Source organism: Tachypleus tridentatus, chromosome 2 (genome assembly GCF_004210375.1).
Source record: "Tachypleus tridentatus isolate NWPU-2018 chromosome 2, ASM421037v1, whole genome shotgun sequence".
Classification (NCBI taxonomy): Eukaryota; Metazoa; Arthropoda; class Merostomata; order Xiphosura; family Limulidae; genus Tachypleus; species Tachypleus tridentatus.
The window spans coordinates 73,878,916-73,902,996 of NC_134826.1; the positions used below are offsets into that span (position 1 = coordinate 73,878,916).

Here is a 24,081-nt window from a genome sequence, read left to right on the forward strand (position 1 = left end):
TAGAAGGGGGTCAGAATGGGAGACACGCACGATAATAACTAATGCTAAAAGAATTTTATAAAGAGAAATATATTTATAATGATTAAATGTATGACCTTTCGCTGATTAGATCATACTATCTATGAATACCAAAAGAAAGTGTCAAAATGCATTTCTGATACAATCCGTTCCACCTCAATTTTATATCGGCCGTGGATGTCACGTGATTTGTTTATTTGCGTATTCAAAATAATTTTAACGCAACCTACTATATCTATTCTACATGTGGGGAGATTTCCATTCCTTCCGCTTTAAACTTTACATATTTCCAACGGTCTCATGTGGTTACTTATAAACCCATGTATCACACCTGTCGTTTATTCGTTTTTGTTTCTTCTTCAGGTGGATATTAAATACAAGATAAAAGGTTTCTGTTTAGTAAAACTGACTTGAATAACATCGCGTGCGTCCTACCTGTAGTCAATGTAATCGTGGCCTGTGATTATTCACGGATTATGATAGTACGAGCTTGGTTGCCAGTTCAAAAGTATTTATTTGAACTGGAATGCCTCAACCTTTAAAATAGTAAACATTTAGTTAATGGTTATAAACTGTGTGAACTACTTCACCATTCTCTGGAATGTGAGTTTTTAAAACTATTTTAACGTTATTTCTTATTCGATTTTGAGCTCAGGAAGGGGAGCACAATTACTTTATCATTGAAAGAAGTAATTTTTAAATGTTTTATTTAATACACACTTACTTTATTTTACTATCATAATACCATCTCAATTATTTTAAACGTATGTCTGTCGTTGTTCCTTAAACTATCGGACCAAGTTTCATAGAACTGTTTGGCACAAAAGAATCAGTCTTTAGTTAATTACAAACTTGCTGCTTTGCTTGATTATAACTAGAATTCATAACTTAAACCACGGTTCCCGTTCAACGCTGTTACAATGACTCTAAGTACTTGACACTATGGCCTGGCATGGCCTAGCGCGTTAAGGCGTGCGCTTCGTAATCTGAAGGTCCCGGGTTCGCTCCCGAGTCGCGCCAAACATGCTCGCCCTCCCAGCCGTGGGGGCGTTATAATGTGACGGTCAATCCCACTATTCGTTGGTAAAAGAGTAGCCCAAGAGTTAGGGGTGGGTGGTGATGACTAGCTGCCTTCCCTCTAGTCTTACACTGCTAAATTAGGGACGGCTAGCACAGATAGCCCTCGAGTAGCTTTGTGCGAATTTCAAAAACAAACAAACAAAACAAACTTGACACTATTACAACTGTGACATTCTGAACACTCGGTGCTCTTAAAAGTGTGAAACTGGCCATTCTGTTAGGACTGTTATTGCCCTTCAACGTAATTAGAAATTCTGTACATGTTAGTTTGAATGTCTTTATCTTAAGGATTTGATAAGACGAGGCTTAGGGCGGACATTTACAGGTTTTTGAGAATCCGCCGAAAAGTAAAATTGCAAGCAGAAAAAAAAAATTCTGTCGCATTAAGGTTTATGGCAGCTCAAGCAAAGAAGACACCAAGTTTTTCAAGTTGACAAGCCCAAAAAAACTACATAAATTATGAAAAAAAGAATATTAAAAATGTAGGAGAGCTGTGAAGAAAGAAGGTGTGGAAAAGACGAGAACATTTTAATTGTGATTTCCAGAACAATAAGCATTGTGTACACGTACTCTATTACTAGTCTTAATGTTAAAAAAGATAATTATAAAGGATTAAACGAACCAGTAGTGGGGGGAAAAACAGCAGAAGAGAAAGTAGAGTGAAAGAGATAAAGAAAATAAAGAAAAGACAAACAGAACGTGACTGGAATATGACGAAAGAGAATTACAAAAGCAATATAATTGAACAAGAAGAGTGATCTGTGCGCGCGCGCACAAGCGCTACACGTTAATATTTCATCGTGTGTTTACATGTAACACGGCAATTAAGATCAAAATATTTACCAGACAGAGATTGGTTTTGCTGTGTATTCAAGTTGGTGGCATTCACTACCTTCTTTCTAGTCGTATTAATCGTGGCTGCCACGTAAGTGTCAGATTCTAGACTCATTAACCGTAACTCTGCGTAGCCCTAATAACGTGATAAAGTGGTGTGGAAGGCGGACTTAGTACCCTCCCATATTAATATTTCTATTCATGTGACGACTGCTGTCAAACCGTGCCAGCAGGTGCCACTCCTCTTACAAAAATAATCCTGTAATTGATTAGAACGCAATTTGTCAATATAAAATATTCGTCTGGTCATCCCTCCATTCCATGTCGTTCATCTGTCTCTCTCATTCTTTGTTTTTTTATTAAATTCGGAACCTGCGTGCGTTCGCAAACTATGCGACTCGAGAGCCTTTACCACCTGGCCATGTTGGGCTTAATATATAAGTACTAGCAATTGAAATAACTATATAAGCAGCGATCTGAGGGTCGTAGATTCGAATCCAGTTCCACCAAACGTGCTCGCCATTTCAGCCGCAGTCGCGTTATAATATAACAGTCAATCCTACTTTTATTTTGTAAAAAGTAGTCCAAGAGTTGGCGGCGGGTGGTGATGACTAGGTGCTTTCCCTCTAGTCTTACACTGCTACATTAGGGAAGGCTAGCACAGATAGCCCTTATGTAGCTTTTGCGGGAAATTCATAATAAACAAACGAATTTCTTTTTATGTAATCTTGTTCATATTATCTGGTTATAATTATGTTTAATAATAGGTTAGAATCAGTACTTGTTTAATACATTTTGTTGAAGGTGAAGAGCTCTTATCTGAAGATATTGGTGTGCACTGCCCTGACGTTAAGTGTTTTTATCCTTTATATCTAGTTTGCAAACTACACGTCCAAAACTGTGCCTCGAAACAAATGGGAAAATTATGGAAATTCCGATCCAAAAATAAATTTCTAGACAGTCGTATCATCACTGAGGTTTTAGCGATTCTGAATATAGGTCGATAAGCAGTGTGCGCGTGACAAAACGTAGAGCAGTAATGGTTTCTCAAGTATATCTCGTTTTTATTCACCTGCAGCCTTTCATATAATAAGGTTAGTGTTATCATTGGCCAGTTCTTTATAGGGGGATCTTAAGCTGTTATAAGGAGACGGAACCACAAACATTTTTAATAAGTATTACATTAAGCATGTTTTTTTATGTTTTAAAACTTTGTAATTATGTAAGTTTCCATTAATTTTCATAAATCTGTAAACACATATTCAACATTCTAAATACATTTATTACTAATAATTGTTAAACTCCAGTTACATGATACAAGTTTAACCCCAGAATAACGATTAAATAAATAAAATAGAGGACTTTTTCTTCTACGTGAGTTAAGCCTCAGCATGGCCAGGTGGTTCAAGTATTCGACTCGTAATCCGAGGGTCGCGGGTTCGAATCCCCGTCACACCAAACATGCTCGCCCTTTCAGCCGTAAGAGCTTTCTAATGTGACGGTCAATCCTACTGTTCATTGGTAAGAGTAGCCCAAGAGTTGGTGGTGGGTGGTGATGACTAGCGCAGATAGCCCTCGTGTAGCTTTGCGTGAAATTCAAAACCAACAAAACCAAACAATCTTCGTAAGTTCGGTCAGGCGTTGGTTTAGTGGAAGTGGTACGTTAATACTTGGGTTATCAAATTAAGTTTCGTATATAAACCAGTGTCGTGACATGCATCTAAACAGATAAACATCAATAATGTTACACACATAATTGTAACTATTAAACAGGAGTGAATCATTATACAGAGAAAACGACTGAAAAAAAGGTAATATAGAAATGTGGTATTACACATAATACATTTAAAATGTTTTCAATTTTTTTTCCTAGCTAAGTATTTGTTTTTATGGTGAAGCCTGCTTACGGTGTCGTGAATTATGACCTATCCAAAACGGGATACGGACGATGTCTCACCAGGTTTTAGAAGAAAGGACAATGTCTCACCCAAACATTTTTTTTTTTATATAGTCTATCCTTTTATTTATTTGTATTACTTTTTGAAGACATCTTGAAAGTTTGTTTGTTTGCAAGTTAGAATCTAGTTAGGTAGGTAATTTGGTACTTATATCTTATATTTTTCAAGATGAGAAATTATACATTGTTGCATAAATTGGTGTCTCATTAGAATGAAATGTTTATATTTCAATAAAACAATTGTCAAACACATTTTTCAGTTGAATACAAGAGACTAACATTTTTAAAAAATGATTACAAAATATAAAAGACACTTATACGAAAAAAATTGTTTGAACACAAAACAAAAAAATATGATGATTCAAATCATGTAAAGAAAAACTTGGAGTAATCGAACTATCGTTCAAAAAACTTTAGATATTTATAAAAATTAGAGAAATTTTGATGGTCGACTTCATTTGAGTATCGCATTTATGTCTTATTGTTGTAATTTTTCACAAAACTGTATTTATGAATAGGAACACAACATCAAAAGTTAATTTGTTTTAAAGTGAGAGTCAGTAATCCTGGATCCATCCAAAACACACATTTTCCATTTATTTATTCTTTAAAATAAATACTTATAATTTGTAAAGTACAATTTAACTAAAAACAAACAAACAAAATAAGGTCTTTATAGTAATGTTTTATATATTCTTATTATATTAAGAAACTTTCCGAGACTTGTTTATGATTTAGTTGTTTGCAAGTCGTTGATTATACGAACTACTTTTCGTCTCGTACTTGTTTGTTTTAATCGTCAGGTGCATTAGTTTGGATAACTATGAGCACGCGTGGAGTTCCTTGTTGAATTGTGGGTTAAGAGTTTTGTCTGTCTAATCGTATTACGTGTAAAATTATGAACTTCAAAAGTGCTTTTTCAAACCCCATTGAACAAGCAATTTTCAATGTCAACATCAAAGGCTATTTTAAGGGCATAAAATTACGGGGGTAGGACAGAGGCTATGCGTCGAAAGGCATGAATTTTGGCATTGTGTGTAAATTTATTATTAGTACTGTTACTCTTTACTTGCGGATGAATAGTTCCAACACGTATTTTGTTTTCGAACTATATAGAACTGTTTCTCTGTACCCCTCCACAAATTTTAGCCGACTTGCCATTAGGCATTCTACTTACTGGTCGAATAACGAACTCCCTATGCTACTAACATTTAATAGAAATTACCGGTGAAAATAGAAACCACGTCTGGTCTTGGTTGTAGGCGTAACTCCGTACTGTATCCATTAAATGTGTCCGTTTTGTGTAAGGGCCCATCTGTTTGTTTTCTTTTCTCGCCTTATGGAGCTGGGTTTCGTCACAGCCCTCACACAGCGAAACGACACGGCGTTTCTGTTTAACCTCGTCTGCTAGAGACTGTTTCTGTGTTACTAGTGTAGCAAAGTACCAGCTTTCACGTGGCATACTCTTATTTTATCCAGAATAGTCACACCACTGTTTTTCAATTTTTCTTCTCAATTTACTTTCACTCGCACTGGTGTTAGCTATTTTGGTCCTAATTTATTAATGGACACCTGCGATTAGGGTTTACATCTTATATTCACGATCTTTTGCATATTTCAAAAGATTCCGAAGTTTCCTTTTTGCAACTTGAAGATCGCGGGTTTAAGTCCTCGTCACCGAACATGCTTACCTTTTCAGCGTTATAATGGGACGGTTTATGTCACTAGTCGTTGATGAAAGTTGGCGGTGGGCAGTGATGACTAGCTACCTTCCCTCTTGTTTTTCGCTGCTGAGTTAGGGACGGCTAGTGCAGATAACCCTCGTGTATCTTTGCGCGAAATTGAAACCAAACCAAGTTTCCGTCTTCAAACAATTTTACACCAAAACGTAATCGTGAATGGCTACGACAACGAATCAGGTGTTTTCATTTCCAACCTACAGACATATATAATACCAATATGTCACTTAACATACATACTTATAACACAGGCAACTAACGTACAACGTTATAACGTAGTTTGGAAAGAGGTTTGGTTACTAGGTTACACAGTTCACTTTTGTTAAATATCTAACACACACAAGTGTAAATTAACTTATCGGTTTGTCTTCTTGCTTATCTGTCCCATGATGGTTTCTCTAAATATTTTGATTACTTACTTCTGTTAATAAATCGCCATGTCCGAAATGTTCCCGTAAGAGAATTAATAACGGGATTAGGGTTAGGGTATTATTTTCAATGAATAAATTTGTTTTTGTTGTATTTTATTTAACTTCGCGCAAAGCTACACGAGGGCTATCTGCTCTAACTGTCCCTAATTTAGCAGTGTACGACTAAATGGAAAGCAGCTAGTCATCGACGCCCACCACCAACTAAGCTATACTTTTACCAACAAATAGTAGGATTGCCCGTTACATATAACGCCCCCACGGCTGAAAGGGCTAGCATGTTTGGTGTAACAGAAATTCGAACCCGCGACTCTCAGATTACGAATCGAGTGCTTTAACCACCTGGCCAGGCCGGGCACAATGATTAAGTATAGGTGTGGTCTTGCAGGAATTGAATCTTTTCGTTTCTTCGAATATTCTTTTATATTCGTGTTTTTTTAATTACGATTATTTACAAGTTATCTCTGTGTTAACGTAACTTTTTACTAAAAATGTATTTATTTATAAACAGTTATATTGTAAATTTTATAGTGATGAGACAGAGGTCGTTCAAACTATTTTAACTGATTCCAACTGGCCACACTCGAGCTTCCTTGTGGTCTTTCACCTAGCGTCACGTTTGTGAAATAATAAGGCTTGTTCCTTATTAATTAATATAATTTATTGCAAGTCACTATGGTTCCGTTAGTTTCATAACGAATAATGAAAGACTTAAAGAAGTAAGATTTAATATTATCTATAAAGTTTCAGGTCTGTTTTGATTTCTAGTTGTGTAAGATAGTCGAGTCATTAAAGTTACAGTTAAGACTACCGTCTTTGTTATACCTCTCAACAACAGAGCAACGAATCTTTATTGTATAATATATTATATTATATTTTCACGGAGTTATCGTAAGCTCTAGAAAGTACTAATTTCGATTTGTTCGCTACGTGGGATGTACGGACAATCTGAATAACCACATTCTTTTGCTCTGAGCCGGGAAACAACACTTCTTAACGTCGCCGACAGTCTACGAGTTTAAGATTATCGTTTTATCGAGAAAGCAGCTTATCAGTGAACGTGGCCTCTCGTCAGCCACTGAGTGAGAGGTTTTGTCGAGTGGATAGAGAGCCAGCTTTACACTGAAGGTAACGCCACTGATAACTCGTGGCCGTGCTGGGGTGCCAGGAAGGCACGGAGGAGGCTAAGAGCACTTCCGAAACTTTAAAAACAACTCGGTAAAGGCAAATGTGGTTTTTAGATAAGCACATATTGTTGTGGATATCGTAAAATGAGATTATTCTTATGTGGAGAAGAGCGTGGTTAGATTTATCTCGTATTTACAAATCTACTTTAGCGTGAGGGTAAGATAAAGTAAAGAAGCACGAAGTTTAGTATTTCGGGAGGCAATAGGTGGCGCTTTTGCAAATTAAAGCAGCTCGTCGACCAACGACGACTCGATCTTATTTTAAATCTTCGTACCAACACGGCTTTCTACCGGACACCTCAATCTATTTCCAGCACATTTAGGGCGATTATGTGAAGTGGAATTGAATCCGTCATTAAAGACTTGTTTCAGCAGAGGTGACTTTACGGTATACAAGATATTGTGCAGACTTCAAAGTGGAATCCTGTACAGATAGCCTACTTTTCCCCGGTTTATATTATAGAGGCTTAAAATTAATCAGGTAAGTTCTGATGTGTCTTATCTTGAACGCGGTAGAACTCTGTGACCTTAATTAGTTCATCACTACGATTTGATAAAAGCTAAGGTCATATTTCGATCTGCAAACAAACGCTCAATCTAAAGCCCACCGTGTTCCATTATTCTGCCCGAGCCTTCTAGCTGGCTCTCGCACGTTTCATTATCAAATTATTTACGAATCGTATTTCAAGTCTTTATTTCAACTCGCAGAGAAAATTAATCTATATATAACCTAGCATGCTCGGTATATTAGCTAGTTTCGGATATGACCCAAGTTCGTAACGCCGGCGCAGATGGTGTATGCCCCAGAGACTAGTAACTTATAGCTGTCTCGCGTCTGTCCTTAGCCTAATTTTCATTCCTAGAAACCGTTTGTGATCAAGCACTAATTATTTTTTCTTTGTTTAGTCGCTCTGGGTGTGATATACGACTTGCATCATGATCCATGACTTTATGGTTGGACCATGATATACGTCTTGCGTCATGATCCATGACTTTATGATTAGACCAACCGTACACACTTCATCCAGACCCGCATCTCCTTATACATGTCAAGTGTACGAAAAAACTTAGACTAGGGCGTATTGAATGTAATATTTTGAACCCTTTGTTGCGTTTTAAAGAGGCCTGGCATGGCCAGATGGTTAGGTAGCTCGACTCGTAATTCGAGAGTCACAGGTTCGAATACTTGTCACACCAAAAATGCTAGCCCTATCATCCGTTGGGACGTTATTATGTGACGGAAAATCTTAGTATTCGTTGTTAAGAGAGTAGCATAAGATTTAGCAGTGGATGATGACGACTAGCTGTCTTTCTTCTAATCTTGCACTGTCAAATTAGGGACGGCTGACGCAGATAGCCCTCGTGTAACTTTGCGCGAAATTCAAAAACAAGTAAAACCTTCATTACGGCAGAGGACCTGGTATTGCGAGATTAGGCAAAACGAAATTAACATCGTTGGAATATAAGATCCAGCACACGTACCTTTCGTCCGATTCGAAGGGACCTGTGCTACGCGCAGCATCAAACGTCACTTTCGTGTAGCGTCGACCTCGGGTATTCATTTTATTATTTATACAGCGTAATTAGGATCATTATTACAAAATCAAGCTTAGGGCTTTCACGTACAGTTGTTTACTACAAAACGTATAGTTTTATTTACTTAAGCAAAGCCATATTGGGCGTTCTGCTGTACCCACCAGAATCGAACCCCGGATTTTAAGTTGGTAAACTTAACATTGTGCATCATAGGGCAGAAACCTACATATAAATAAAGTATTTTCATTAATTTGATATAAATCCTCACTTCCCAGTAGTTCAGCAGTGAGTGCTTTGTCTCACGGTGGGCAGAGCATAAATAGCCCATTGCGTAACTTTGCACTAAAGAATAAAAACCACATGCTCCAATTTGTCTTGTTTTCAAAATTAATAACTTTTATCAATAAACTACTACAGCATTGATATGGGTCATTTAGTGCGCAAACTGGCTGTAATAACGTATTTTATTTGCACTGGTATCGCTAATCCAATATACCTTCATTATGAGATCCCTTGTTTTCCTCAGTCTTTTTTTTTTTTTCTGGGGATCGAACCCCATGTAAATAATAGCAGTGAAATATTTTAAAAGTTTTGTTTTGCATTTGAGTTGTAGAATTTCGATTACCGTGGTTCCCTCTCACAAAGTTTCTATATTTTTGTATACTGTAATGTGTCAGAAAACGACGACTACCCAACTGAACTAAGGGATTTACTCACTGCCCACAGTACTAGCTAGAAAGTATTGATCGAACGTAAGAGATAAACCACTTATCATCCTTTTGGATAGGCTATTATGGAAAAGCTATCTTAACAGTTTATTGGTTCCTTGTAAACTTGTTTACTTCGAACTACTGCACATAAGTATTCTGTTTTTATGATCAAAACAAAACTGTTTTACATCAATTACAACATAAGATTTATTTACTTTTGTATTGGATGGAGTGGTTTGCGTCTCGTTATTGCGAGAAAACCATCACGTTGCGCATTTTGGGACCTTAGGTGCGTTATAAGAGTAACAGTTAAATTCCACTGTTTGGTCCGATAGCAGTAGCAGCAGCTTAAGAGCTGGTTGTGGAAATGCGCTGGCGACTACAAATAGTTCTCGTGTAGCGTTTCGCGAATATCTGATACGAACAAGCGCGAAAACGAACCAAATATGTAATGTTTTGTACTATATGTGCACCGTATTTATTCAATGACCAGAACTTTGTTGGTTAAAGGCAAGGACATAGATAAAAAGCGCAGTTAATCTGATCCTAGAATTGAAAGGGCCCAGAGAAATCGACTTTATTGTTTTTTACACTTGTATTTCGATTAAAATGGATACGTACATTCTTAAGATATGGTGTTACACTTGAGAATTAACCCTATCCAGTCTGAACGGGTGTCACGGATATTCCGTAATACAATTTACTTTCATATTACTGAGTCATTAGCTAGTGTGGGGGGAAGAAAGATAATTTAATGTCATAGGTATAAGAAGATAATTAAAGGGCGGTTTTAGCCAATTATCACTATGTTACAATAAATACACCGAATATACTCCAGACTAAATGAAGTTGATTTATTAAATTTAAAGCAGGTGTATGATAAAAAAAAACTGCATGTTTAAAGACTTTCTTTTCCGGTTTGCTTTCAGTAAGTCATCAACACTGTCTGATATTCACAATTGTTGTTGGCTAAACGCTGTTGTTTCAAGGGCTTAGAATTGTCTCTGGAACCTCCTTATCCGCGACAAATACCAACTGTCCTCCGATTCCAGGGTACTAAATAAAGTAACACAGAAATAAAGATTAAAAACTACCTTCATTACAGTGTGTATCTCACATGGATTTCTTGTGTATTTTACGAGGAAAGTTGGCTAATTTTATTCAACTTTTGTCGTTTATGAATCTCGTAACAGGTTCAAACGAAAAAACTGCCAAATGTAAGGAATATGTGAACTCAGCTGGTGATGAACAAGTGTGTAATGTGAGGGTTAAGATATTCTATCGTACTTGGAAGTTGTTCTGCTGACCAAACCTCTGAAATACTCTAAACTTTGGAATTAGCAGGAGTGTTGGAGTGATTTTGAAATGTGTGTATTTCTAGAAATAAAATACGTTTTCAAAGTGTTGTTGATTGTTTCATATTCGTTACTAAACCAGAACTCCCTTAATAAAGAGAGTTTAAAAAAACAGCTTAATTTGAGGTTTAAGTACAAAACAACCGAAAGCTTAGCCAGCGAATTATTTTTGTACGCGTGACAACATCTGTGAACCACCAACCTTCTCTTCCTTTTTCAAAACATGTTTTTGCCTCACACGAAGTGTTAGTTGTTTTGTATAAAGGAACCAAATAGTTAAAACATAAAACGATGTATACACACAACCTAAAGCACTCTGATTTTATTTTCCGAAACTCTGAACTCGCGACCACCAATACTGGAGTAATTAGGAGGAGATATAGTGTACATGAACAGAACGATAATGGGTAGACAAGAACTTCCTGCTAAACGTCTGGGTTTGGGTAAACCACCCTCCTTAGTAAGGGGGCTTTGATCTGTGTTGCTTGACTATAGGACAAAAGATACGGAATACAACAGGAATTTACCTAGGACAATTACTGAATATTATGAATTATCTTTTATTGAATATTGTGAAATATCTTTTCTCACGATTCAACGTTTTCTTTATTCTCATGCCATATTAAAAGTAGATCTCTTTCCTACAAAAGCTACAGGGAGGTGTTTACAGAGAGGACAGGTGTCTTGTTTTTCGAAATGGAATTTAAATGACCATCGGTCAGCGGAGCTCTGGCGTTTAATCTTGGCGCCGCTGGAGATGTACAGATAAATAAAACCCCTTGCTGTGAACTGTTTAGTAGATGTTAGAAAGTCTAGAGGACTGGACAAACTGGGGTAATGACACTGAAGCTAAAAGTGGCACGTGATTTCCATCTGTTGTTTCTGTAGACTCTGATACAAGCAGTGTCAACATTTATCATTGGGTGCGAAAATGGTTTTGTCTTCTCAAAGCACGAAATGACGCAGCACGAGGAGCCGTCTAACGGTAGTGAAATATATAATGATTAAAACTGCCTTTACTAGGGACATTACTAATCGTTGCTGACATAATGACATCTCGCCTGTATAGTTATACATTTGTGCCAATGATATCGAATCTATACCTTTATTTCTGGAAAGAAAAAAAAGTTTCATATTGTATGTTTAAACTTAACAAAAACTGCACGTAGTCACAAGTTTGTAAGTATAGACAGTCACTAAATGCGAACACTTCAACAAAAAAGTTGCTTGGTGATATCCGCTAATCCCCAAAGAAACATTTTTAACGATTTATATTGGCCATTTTGGTATGCACCAATCACTGGAAGTGACAGTTTCGACAAGTGATGCATTTGATTAGTTTATGGTTTTATTTTGCCATTGCCTACATCAGTGCAGAGATTTTTAGGTTTACCTAAAGTAGTATACAGAAGAACACGCTGGGATTTCATTTGAGCAATGTAGAAGCACAAATTTCTTGCCGGGGTAATTAATATATGGAGGTTTATGTTTCGGTTTCAACAGAACAAGATGTTAGAATGATATATGTACAATGGATTCTGTTCACAAAAGTGTTAGGAATATCTTAATATTGACAAACTAAGTTCGTAATAAAAACTTTTAACACTGTGTCGCTAATGGAAGAAATTACACTTTTGTGTTTATTAAAAAAAAAAGATAAACACTTAAAAACTGCACCAAATGTTATGTAAAGAAAAAATTAACGTTTTATCTTGTTCAATAAAAATGTTGGACTTATAAACACGGTAATGCCATCCAACATATGGCTCATGGTCTTATTATAAACGTATTTTAATAAGCTTTGACTCATGGTCTTATAAACGTATTTCGTTGAAGTTTGATTCATGGTCTTATTATAAACGTATTTTAATAAGCTTTGACTCATGGTCTTATAAACGTATTTCGTTGAAGTTTGATTCATGGTCTTATTATAAACGTATTTTAACAACATTTAACTCATGGTCTTATTATAATCTTATTTAATTGAGATTTAACTCATGGTCTTATTATAAACGTATTTTAATAAGATTTAACTCATGATCTTATAATAAACGTATTTTAATAAGCTTTGACTCATGGTCTTATAAACGTATTTCGTTGAAGTTTGATTCATGGTCTTATTATAAACGTATTTTAACAACATTTAACTCATGGTCTTATTATAATCTTATTTAATTGAGATTTGATTCATGGTCTTATTATAAACGTATTTACTTGAGATTTGACTCTTGGTCTTATAAACGTATTTCGTTGAAGCTTGATTCATGGTCTTGTTATAAACGTATTTTAACAACATTTAACTCATGGTCTTATTATAATCTTATTTAATTGAGGTTTGATTCATGGTCTTATTATAAACGTATTTAATTGAGATTTGATTCATGGTCTTATTATAAACGTATTTACTTGAGATTTAACTGTTGGTCTTATAAACGTATTTCGTTGAAGTTTGATTCATGGTCTTGTTATAAACGTATTTTAACAACATTTAACTCATGGTCTTGTTATAAACGTATTTACTTGAGATTTGACTCTCGGTCTTATTATAAACGTATTTAATTGAGATTTGATTCTTGGTCTTCTTATGAACGTATTTAATAAGCTTTGACTTGTGGTCTTCTTATGAACGTATTTAATAAGCTTTGACTTGTGGTCTTCTTATGAACGTATTTTAATAAGCTTAGATTCGTAGTCTTATTGTGAACGTATTTTACAGAGATGTGACTCGGGGTCTTATTGTGAACTATTTTACAGAGATGTGACTCGTACATCGTTCAAGCTGTACGGTATTTATTTATGAAATTTCGCGGGCAAAACCCCAATTGCCCGAGAATGTGGAAAGTGTGAATGTTTATAATTTACGTTTCAGAAGGTGATGGTTTGGCTTAGCAGTAAGAAGGGTTCGTGTAAATGTGTCTGTATAAACTTTCGAGGCATTTCGGCACAACTATGTTAAACAAGCGCGTTAGAAAATAGATGCTAGAGTTAACCACCCACCGCTTTGTCTCACTACCCACATTTTTCCCTCGGTGCACACGTCAGGTTTTGAGTGAGGAGGGGACTATATAGACCCGCCCCCTGCCGGAGGACAGCCCGAGTTCTGATGCTGCTAATAGCTAGAGGAACTTCGCTACAGTTGTCGAACTCTTGACAGTAAGCCTGGGGAGTTCTAGCGGGAATGACTCTAGTCTCCGCGGATTCCAACTTTATTTCATGCGCTTACTGTGGTGCTTAGTTTGCTGAACAATTGTGGCCTTTTTCCTCTTCTCTTGCCGTCGGCAGAAGCTGGGCTAGGTAGGGTGAAGGGCCCGTCACGTAGTATACGGAAAAACGCGTCACATTCATGCATTGGAAAAATTGATACGTGAAATGCATGTCAAACTCCATATATAATACTGACGACTTGGAGAACAACAAACCAAGAGAGGTAAGTTACAGAATAATGTTTTATCACAGTGTTTTATCGGAAAGAAATGTTTGGCTTTACATCTCAATGAAGTTCTGGATTGTTTTCCTTTAAAGGTTCTTGATTCACAGAATAAATCTAAGAGCTAGCGTCTACTTCTGGTATACTCTTGGGATCGAGGCCCTGTTTTAACATGTTTTTCTATATAAATTCTAAGTTTTAGTCAATTAAATTATATGTGGAAAGGAAAGTATAATAATGTTAATATCTCTATTTTCTTATTGTTAATGTATGTTACTTTGTACGTAATGGTTTTGAGACAACATGTAAAACACAATATCCATCTTTCTTTATTGAATCAATAAGTTTTATTAAAAATACTTTCTAAATTCTGATTTTCTCTGTACAAATGATACACAATGTTTACTGAAAACTTACTAAGCTTTGTCAGGATACATAAATCGTATCGTATCGTATCGCTATATCACACCTTTTAAAAAGTATCGTATCGTATCGCTATATCACACCTTTTAAAAAGTATCGTGAGATACATCTATAAGTTGGATATCCACCCAGTTTTCCATTAATCAAACTCAAACCGCATTTTATCGAATATTAGCTGTAAGAAGTATACTCCGAATACATTGTCATACCTCCGTGTCGAGCTTGACGTTGTTTGAAAATATCTGGTTTACTGGACACCTTGTCGAGCTTGACGTTGTTTGAAAATACCTGGTTTACTGGACACCTTGTCGAGCTTGACGTTGTTTGAGTTATTTTTTTAGTTTTTTTTCTTTGTAGTGTTCAATATAATTTACTGTGGTCTTCTAAATTATGGAAACCTGGCTTGTGGTTTATAACAAATTAACACATGGGGGACTGATAACTGAGGTTCCTAGCTGCCTTATTGGGAACCAGTAAATCATCACCTAAATATACGAAGTTTCTTTATTTCGGAAGGCCAATAAAAGATAGCCCACTCTGATGGAAAGTTATCTAGAAAAGTAACGAGTTTTCAGAGGTTTACTGAAAACACCTGTAACATATCCACTTCCAGCGGACGTTGTCTCTCAGCAGCAGTAGAGCCTTTTAAGTGTTTATATTTATCAACACTACACTACGTTAGTAGAACCAAGCGTCGAGAAAACTGTTCAGGGTATTTACGGTGACTAAACGCAGTCTCTGTTTTGGAATACTACTTTTGTACTTATCACAAACTGTCTTTGGTCAATAATACTTCCTAGGAGCGAGGATCGGTCGTGGCCGGGTGGTTAGCTTGTCGGAGTGAGAAATGAAGAGTCCGTGGTTCGAAAAGTGATGCTGCTGAGAACTCTTCAAACTTTCAGCGGTGTGAGTGTTTTATACGATATCCAGGCAGCTCTTTGATTCAATGTTCGAAATCTTGATTTGATTCAAAGATCTTGTGACAGCGTTTCTTTCTCGCTTTCTTCCCTCGGGTCTATTGTCTATAATATAGCTGTACTGTTTGTTAAAGATGTAGATTATAAGTGTACATCGTGATGATAGCTGTACTGTTTTTTTAAAGATGTATGTTACAAGTGTACATCGTGATGATAGCTGTACTGTTTTTTAAAGATGTATGTTACAAGTGCACATCGTGATGATAGCTGTAGTGTTTGCTAAAGATGTAGATTACAAGTGCACATCGTGATGATAGCTGTAGTGTTTGTTACAGATGTAGGTTCCAAGTGCACATTTTGATGATAGCTGTAGTGTTTGTTACAGATGTAGGTTCCAAGTGCACATTTTGATGATAGCTGTAGTGTTTGTTACAGATGTAGGTTACAAGTGCACATTTTGATGATAGCTGTAATAGGGATATGTTTTATCTAGCTCTTTAACTTAAAACTTAAATATTTCACTATTTTAACCTTATATCAGAGATGTTATTAAGAGACAGGTACACAAGGTTTAACCATCAGTTATAGAGCATTAAAAAGATTTGAACCTTCCTTGTTACACTTCTTGTAAGTGAATGCCAAACAGTTTTGGTTGTCTAAATAAACTAAACGTGATGCTGGAGACAGCACCCCCCCCCTTGCTTCTCATTTCTCCCTTTCACCTCCTCCTTGGACAGCTGAACGTTAAACTTAAATTTATTTTCCTAAAATTTGGGGCTCGATCAACTCCGTGGGCACAGTAGAGATTGTGCAGCCGCCATGCATTTAAAACCGAAACCAATGATAAAGAAAGGTATTGGATTTCTTGTTTTCTAGTTTACCTAATTTTTTATCCTAACTGGTTATACAACTAGCAGATAAAATAAAATTTAGTTTTAGAAGGAATCATTTCACGCAGATGTAACTGTTTTCTTATTATCGAGATACAGATTTTGGTGAGCATTAGAAAACATGCATTGAAACAAATGTTTAGTTTTTATAGCGACAAATTAATCGCATTTAACAATGGCTCGGTGGATAAGCCAACAACATGTTTTCAATCACATTCAACAATGACTCGGTGGATGAGCCAGCAACATGTTTGAACGTGAGAGTACAGTCGTTTGTGAACGTAACCTTAAATGGTACTAAAGTACTTTAAATACATGTTTAAATGAACACGCCTTCAAAACCCAATATTTTTCCTTATTAAATAGTTCCAAATGTTGCTGAATAATGTGTGTACGTGTGTGTATCACATAACATATAAATACACTTTAGAACAGCGTACGACTGTAGTTTTAATGCCTACTGAAACAGTGGAAACAATAATCGCTTACGTTCGTATAATTTTACTTGTTTTTGCACTTATGTAGGAGGCCCAGCATGACCAGAGCGTTCGGCCGGTAATGTTACCTTTTCTTTTTTGAAAAACAAACAGGATTTTGTTTACGTGTAAATCTGTATGCTAAAATTAAACTTTTTAATTCATATTAACTTAATTTCACGAAAAACAAATCTTTCATGAACTCGTCTGAAATTTTTTTTTTTTTTTTTAAATCATATATATATATGACTCGCGGATCCGTGGATATCTTTCGCGTATCCTAGTTTGAGAAACGTAAGAGAGACTAAGACTAGTGTGATCAGAATGTTGTGTTCGTTGTTTTAAAGGGAATTTAAATATTTTGCTTTCTCTGCTGGTTGAAAACAATGAGTTGTATTAGCTTTAAAGTCTTCTTTCTTAGTTGGTTTAAACTGGTGTTTTGTTAAAAACAGTTTTAACACTAAGTGTAAGAATGATAGGTTTGTAAATCTTTTCCAAAATGTTGTGTATGGACTTGTAAGCTGTTAGGAAAGCCTAGTGCATGAATGGGCAAGCGCTGACTTCGGAAGGAAGTTGTACTTCAGAGTTAAGTACGTTTATGGTAATTGATAAAATGATTTGTACGTTCGTTTGGATTATTCAAACTAGACTGTTAATTCGCAAGGTAGAGGATTCTGTTAGATTATTAATAACCTGGTTGTTTGTCTGTTGAATTTTGCGAAAATCTGTTCGAAGATATCTGTGGATTATTTATTCTCATAAAGTATATTTGAACGTACATTGTTTGCCAAAGAATACTCATTTTTCTTGTGTTAGCTATTGCTAATTTACGAAAACTGTCGAGGGAGAGACGGAAATTTTCGATCTCTGTCAATGGGAAAGTTGAATTTTAAACGGGTTTTCACCGTTGTAGATCCTCCTAATTACAGCTCACCTACAATGCTAAAATTCAGTTTTCAATTTCAATGATGGGCAGAACACAGACAGCCCAATTTGTGGTCATGGGCTTGCAAACACAGAAAATATCTGTTACTAAAACTGGATATTTTTAATTTTTGCCATTTATTATTATTTTTAATGGTTCGTAGTGTTCTGCAGTAAATATAAGCCTCCACATTTTTCTCTTTACTATGAGTAATAAAATACTACATTTGGGTCATTAGTTCTTGAAAAGTAGAAAACAGTGACAAAATTGTAAAGAAACATGAGCACCATCTAACGGCTAGGAATACAACTTCCTCAGTATCTTCATTGTGATTGCATGTAGTACCAGAAAAATAATTTCCTGGTGTTCTACGTGTGTTATAATGATTAGTTTGAGGTTTCTTTAATAAAAAGAACAACAACAAAACTGGTTGAGTCTGCATTAGCTTATGAAGTCAGGACTGAAAATGTATCCTGATCCAAACAATGTATCGTGATCCAAACAATGTATTTGAATATTGTTTCGTTTATTAAACAAACTACTTCGATCTCAGAACGGGTGGTTTTGGTATTAACCTTTTTGTTGACCTGAAGATTATTTAGGAAGGTCAAAACGTTGTTCTCTGCTTATCAGTAATACCCATGCCAGCCGTTCTGAGATACATTTTTATTTCAAGTGGGTTTCTCGTCATCAAGAATAACTGTCTACTTATTTTCTTAATTTACTACCAGGTCATGAGTGTCTTCAGGTAGAATCTACACTCTGGAAACAGAGCAGTATGGATTGGATTGTCACAAGAGAACCTGCTTGGAGTTCACTTCTTACACTGACATCATATCCTGGCGGTGTAGGATACACGTTATGGGACTTCAGGAGACATGGATTTCGAAGAATCCATCAATACACCACAAGAAATGTTCGAAGTATCGTTTTATATGTTATGTGTTCAGTGTACGTGTTTGTAAGTGTTATATGGACCGTAGCTGCCCGAGAGGACCTAAACATCCATTCAGCTTACACAACTTTCAACGAGAGCGTGAACTTCACGCATCTCGTGGTAGATCGTGACACGGGACGAGTGTATGTAGGAGGTACCAATTGGCTCTATCAGTTTAATAGCTCTCTAGAATTAGAGTTAGAGGTCAGGACAGGACCTGTAGAGGACAGCATCCAATGTTCTCCATCGGACTGTCTTAACAAAAAAAAAGTAAATACCGTTAACGCTAATAAAGTCTTGGTCATCGACAGACAGGCCAACAAATTAATTGTCTGTGGTAGCGTCCACCAGGGAGCCTGCCGCCGTCACGAGCTCGGGAACATTAGTAAAGCAGAGGAACTTGTACCTGTTCCAGTAGCAGCCAACGATCAGAATTCCTCTACATACGCCTTTATCGGTCCTGCCCAATATTTCGGTTACCTCACCAGAGTTCTTTATGTGGCAACAACCAACAGCCGTCTGGGACCTTACCGAGACATGGTCCCCGCCATCACTAGTAGAAGTCTTGAAAAGGGCAATGCCCGCCTATTTGGAATCATTGAGAAGTCTTTTTCCACTATTGCCAGAGTGGATATCAGCTCTCATCTGAGGGACTATTATCTGGTGAACTACATTTACGGCTTCCACTCAGGAGGTTTTATTTATTTCGCCACAGTGCAAAGGAAATCTCACTTGAGGGCGCTCGAGGAGTGGGGCTACGTAACAAGGCTGACCCGAGTATGTGCTTCCGATGCTGGTTATAATACTTACACAGAAGTAACGTTACAGTGTGTCCGAAAAGATGGATTAAACTTCAATTTGCTGCAAGATGCCATTGTTGGTCCAGCGGGCTCTGATCTAGCGGCAGCTCTTCATATTGAAACGGGAGCCGATGTTTTCGTTGGCGTGTTCACGTCCAGTCCTGACCACACTACCCTAACCTCCCCTCCATCTGCTGTCTGTGTTTACTCGCTGGCTGAAATAGAACAACGTTTTACAGAAAACATCCACATGTGTTATAATGGTAGTGTGGTTACTCGCAATATGGATTACATAGCCGGCAGTATTGTGGATTGTCCAGAACCTGGGGTAAGTGTAGTAAACACTAATGTGTTAAAAACAAACAGTAATCTAGATGGATTTAGGTTATCTCGGTATACTCATTTACGAGTCATTGGTGGTTAAACGCTAATATAGACTAAGGTAATTTATGTATATTTAGTTACAACCTTTCTTATGTGTATGTACACGAAACTTTCCAGTATATTCTTAATTGTTTTATACAGTTGTTTACGGATTTTTCATCGGTAATATCTCTCTACTTTTCGGTTCATCTCGTGTCAAAGAAAGAAATTAACATTTAATTAAGTAATCTAATTAATATCACCAGTTTACTTCGTCATATTGAGTCTTTTCAACCTTTACCGACGTCTACCAAACGTTTTGTGAAATACTAATTAATTCATTCATTTCATAACGCTCCGTTTAAACTGTTTTAAAATTAAATATGTATGAGAATACAGGCTGGCTGGTTAGGGTTAAGCTAACTGATCCATATATGTTATTTAGTTTAATACACTTACTAATAACAGTCTAACTAACCAAAGTTAAGTGTATTGTATTAAAACTCCTTTACTATTTTAACAACTGTTACAGCAGTATGTTCTGAACTAAACTATTCACATACAAATGTATGAAACCTTAAAGGAAAGGCTCATTCGTTCGTTACGTTAGGCCCGGCGCTTGAATCCTAATCTAAGAGTCACAGGTTCGAATCTCCGTCGCACTAAACATGCTCGCCTTTTCAACTGTGGGGGCGTTATAACATGACGTTTAATCCTACTATTCGTTGGTAAAATAGTAGCCCAAGAGTTGGTGGTGATGACTAGCTGCCTTCCCTCTAGTCTAACACTACTAAATTAGGGACTGCTAGCGTAGACTGCCCTCGTGTAGTTTTGCGCGAAATTCTAAAAAACAAACAAATCATTACGTTATGTATTGATGAAAACCACGTACCTCTAAACTTGGTAATATTTTACCATCTTGATCATCAGTCCTAACTATAACATTTACCATCTAACATCTCGTGTTGACCATCAGTCCTAACTGTAACATTTACCATCTAACATCTCGTGTTGACCATCAGTTCAAACTATAACATTTACCATCTAACATCTCGTGTTGATCATCAGTCCTAGCTGTAACATTTACCATCTAACATCTCGTGTTGACCATAAGTCCTAACTGTAACATTTACCATCTAACATCTCGTGTTGACCATCAGTCCTAACTGTAACATTTACCATCTAACATCTCGTGTTGATCATCAGTCCTAGCTGTAACAGTTACCATCTAACATCTCGTGTTGATCATCAGTCCTAACTGTAACATTTACAGTGCAACTCTTGTACTAAGACACTTTTTTTTACACGTGTATTTAACAAAACTAATTGTACTGGTACTATTTCACTATTTTATGATCAAAATAATTATACTTATTAATTAACAGAAATGGAATGCTATTTCAGATTTCATTTTTTTTTTATCTTAGGCCATGTTTTCCAACCACTGGTCTCCAGCCCAGACTAATGTTGATTTATCGTAACCATTTTCCCAGTCCTTGGGATTCTATGACACTAATATAAAAAAAAGCTGACGTAATATTTGTTTAAAATTGCTTCATTAAGGATTCGTACGATAATAAATTGAGTAATATGTATGGCTCATAATACTCGTATAATTTATAACTTGTCAGTGTTGTTCCTCGGCAGGTGAGCGCGAAATTTACGAAATTGTTAAAATATGTGGTTCAGTTCCCTGCGGTGGTCAAAGCTCATATAGTCAATTGTTTAGCTTTTCTCAAAAACTACTCATTTCATACTCTCGTGGCTCAACAGTAACGTATGAGGGCGTATCTCGATAAAAATAGGGTTTCAATACCCGCGATGTACTCTGAGCACAACCCATTGTGTTACCTTGCGCTGAACAACAAATAAATTGTTAATGCCTCACAGTTGATTTGGGCATTTTAGGCTTAACGAATAACCTTTACATTGGAAATATTATTTCTCACTCAAGTAATTAACCAATTTGTAATTGTTTTTTAGTCAGAATTGCATTAGTCTTAAGTAACACAACGAGAAGTTTACGATTTTTTTTGTCACAAAAGAGACATAAATGATAAGCTAGAAAATGAAGTTAACCCTCCTGGTATTTGAGAATGTATCTATACCACAATGGTGCTTTTCTGTGTGAATTCCCGACGTACATATAAAAGGAGAAAAAATAAGCTGAAAAGTATAATTTTCATTTCTTCTTCACACACAAATCGACTATATTTTTCTTTATAAACCAATACCAAAAACGCTATCGGTTCAATATACATGTACATATACGATACGAGTTAGGGAAATTGTAGTTAGTATCGTGACAATGTCTTTAGGAGATAATCATTATGGAAATAAAAAAAAAGTCTTTATAACTAAATATTCTGAGTTGCATATGAGACTCAGAATAGTCATGTCACTTTACCTTGCATGCCCCACAGCCAGGTGAGATCATCGTTGTTATTGCGCATGCGTGAAAACAGGAGTTATGCTGCACAAACTTCTGAATATAATACCACGTGATTATTCAAATAAGCAGTAATAATATGGCTTTTTGGTAGAGTAGAAAACCATACAGTTTGTGTTTCATCACTGATAAAGTTTTAAATACAATGCAGCATTAACAAAGTGAATTGCTGTGTATATTTGGTAAGTTGAATAAATAGTGAGGGGTTAATTATATCAAAATAAACAAACATAAAGTACTTAGAAAAATAAAGCTTCAGCGTTAACATGGTTCTTTATTTTTGTTACAAAGATACAGGAATTATGAAGTAAAGAGTTAAAACTAGCATCACTTCGATTCCAACCAACTCATTAACTCTAAAATAATACAGTTTTCATTACCTTCAGTGTTGTTATGCGTACTGGTTTACTGATAATTCCTGCCTATCCATCAGCCATCTTGAACGTTTGTATCTTCCTAACTTTGAATCCGGGCACGCTAATCACACGAGAGTCTGAATATTCAAAGTTGCGACTCTTTCCCGGAGAAACATGCTCTGTGTTTCGGATCTAGTGGTGCGTTATAAAAATGACTATCGAATCAGACGAGTGAACCACAGGCACATGGTGTTCTAGATTTATAACAAAGCCCCTGTAGCGGCGAGTGCTGCATTATCTTCGGTCAGTAGTTCAAATTAGGGAGAATTATATATGACCCCCGGAATGGTTTGATTTGGCCGTTTAACCCATGTGCTTGCGGATCAAGCGCCATATAGGTTCGAAATACCAATACCAGAACATTTTAAATTAATTTGTAGTAAATTACACTACGCACAAAAATTTTGTTCCTGGATAGCACGTGTTATTTCTTAATTGCTTATGTTGTAAAAGTACAGAAAATGGCCATTATTCACTTCAAACTTTGCTTTTGTGACCTGGATTATGAAATTTAGAAATTAACCTATTTTCTATGTAAAAACGGGCAAATTTGCACATTTTCATTTACATAAGGTCTGAATAAACAACATATGAATCAAGATTTACATGTATTTATAGTAAAGTTATACAAAAATGTTTAGAAGTGAGTTGTTTTTTGAGATTTGAGACTGTAATGTAAATCACTTTCATGTATCAGCCCCCAAATGTAGTGTCCCATCATGTTTTCGCTATACGTTCCTTGGTGGCGGCGTTCAGAGTTCAGTATATCTTGGTGAAAGTTCTTGAAACTTCTTGTAAGTTCAAGAAAATTCTCTATCAGCTACTCAGCACCGAATCTACGTGGAATGTTCTGGAAAATGGGTAAATTTGAAAATTTCATTACCCAGGTCACAAAAGCAAAGTTTGAAGAGAAAAATGTCTTTACCATTTACTTTAGGCATAAGCAATTGGGAAATAATTCTTTCTGCCCAGGAACAAGAAATAGTAAAAGTGTTGTTACATAGTGTTATAAGTCATATACTCACTCACTGACAATAATTAGCCCCCTTTCTCCCCAAAAAATGCATATCAAATTAATCCTCCGAAAAAGCTGGATTTGTTGTACGATTTCTCAAAGTTTTTGCTGTAAATGTTTTCGTTTCTTTATGTGGTTAGAAAAAAAAATGGCCTCTGACAGAACAGGTAGTGAAATTAATATAGTATTTGTTACTATA

At 36.2% G+C, this 24,081-nt stretch overlaps 1 protein-coding gene across 12 annotated transcripts in view; it reads left to right on the forward strand.

Moving 5' to 3' along the window:
* LOC143244235 (plexin-B-like) overlaps positions 1 to 24,081 on the forward strand; it is a 170,989-nt gene that overhangs the window by 105,693 nt on the left and 41,215 nt on the right. For 10 of the 12 annotated variants that reach the window (XM_076488533.1, XM_076488538.1, XM_076488532.1 and 7 more), the window contains one exon: positions 18,634 to 19,967. In XM_076488533.1, the coding sequence (XP_076344648.1) occupies positions 18,681 to 19,967 (1,287 nt within the window). In that variant the 5' untranslated portion in view covers positions 18,634 to 18,680. Of the gene's footprint in view, positions 1 to 7,214; positions 7,725 to 13,990; positions 14,272 to 18,633; positions 19,968 to 24,081 lie in introns of those variants that run through there. The other 2 variants (XM_076488540.1, XM_076488537.1) reach the window with 2 other exon arrangements.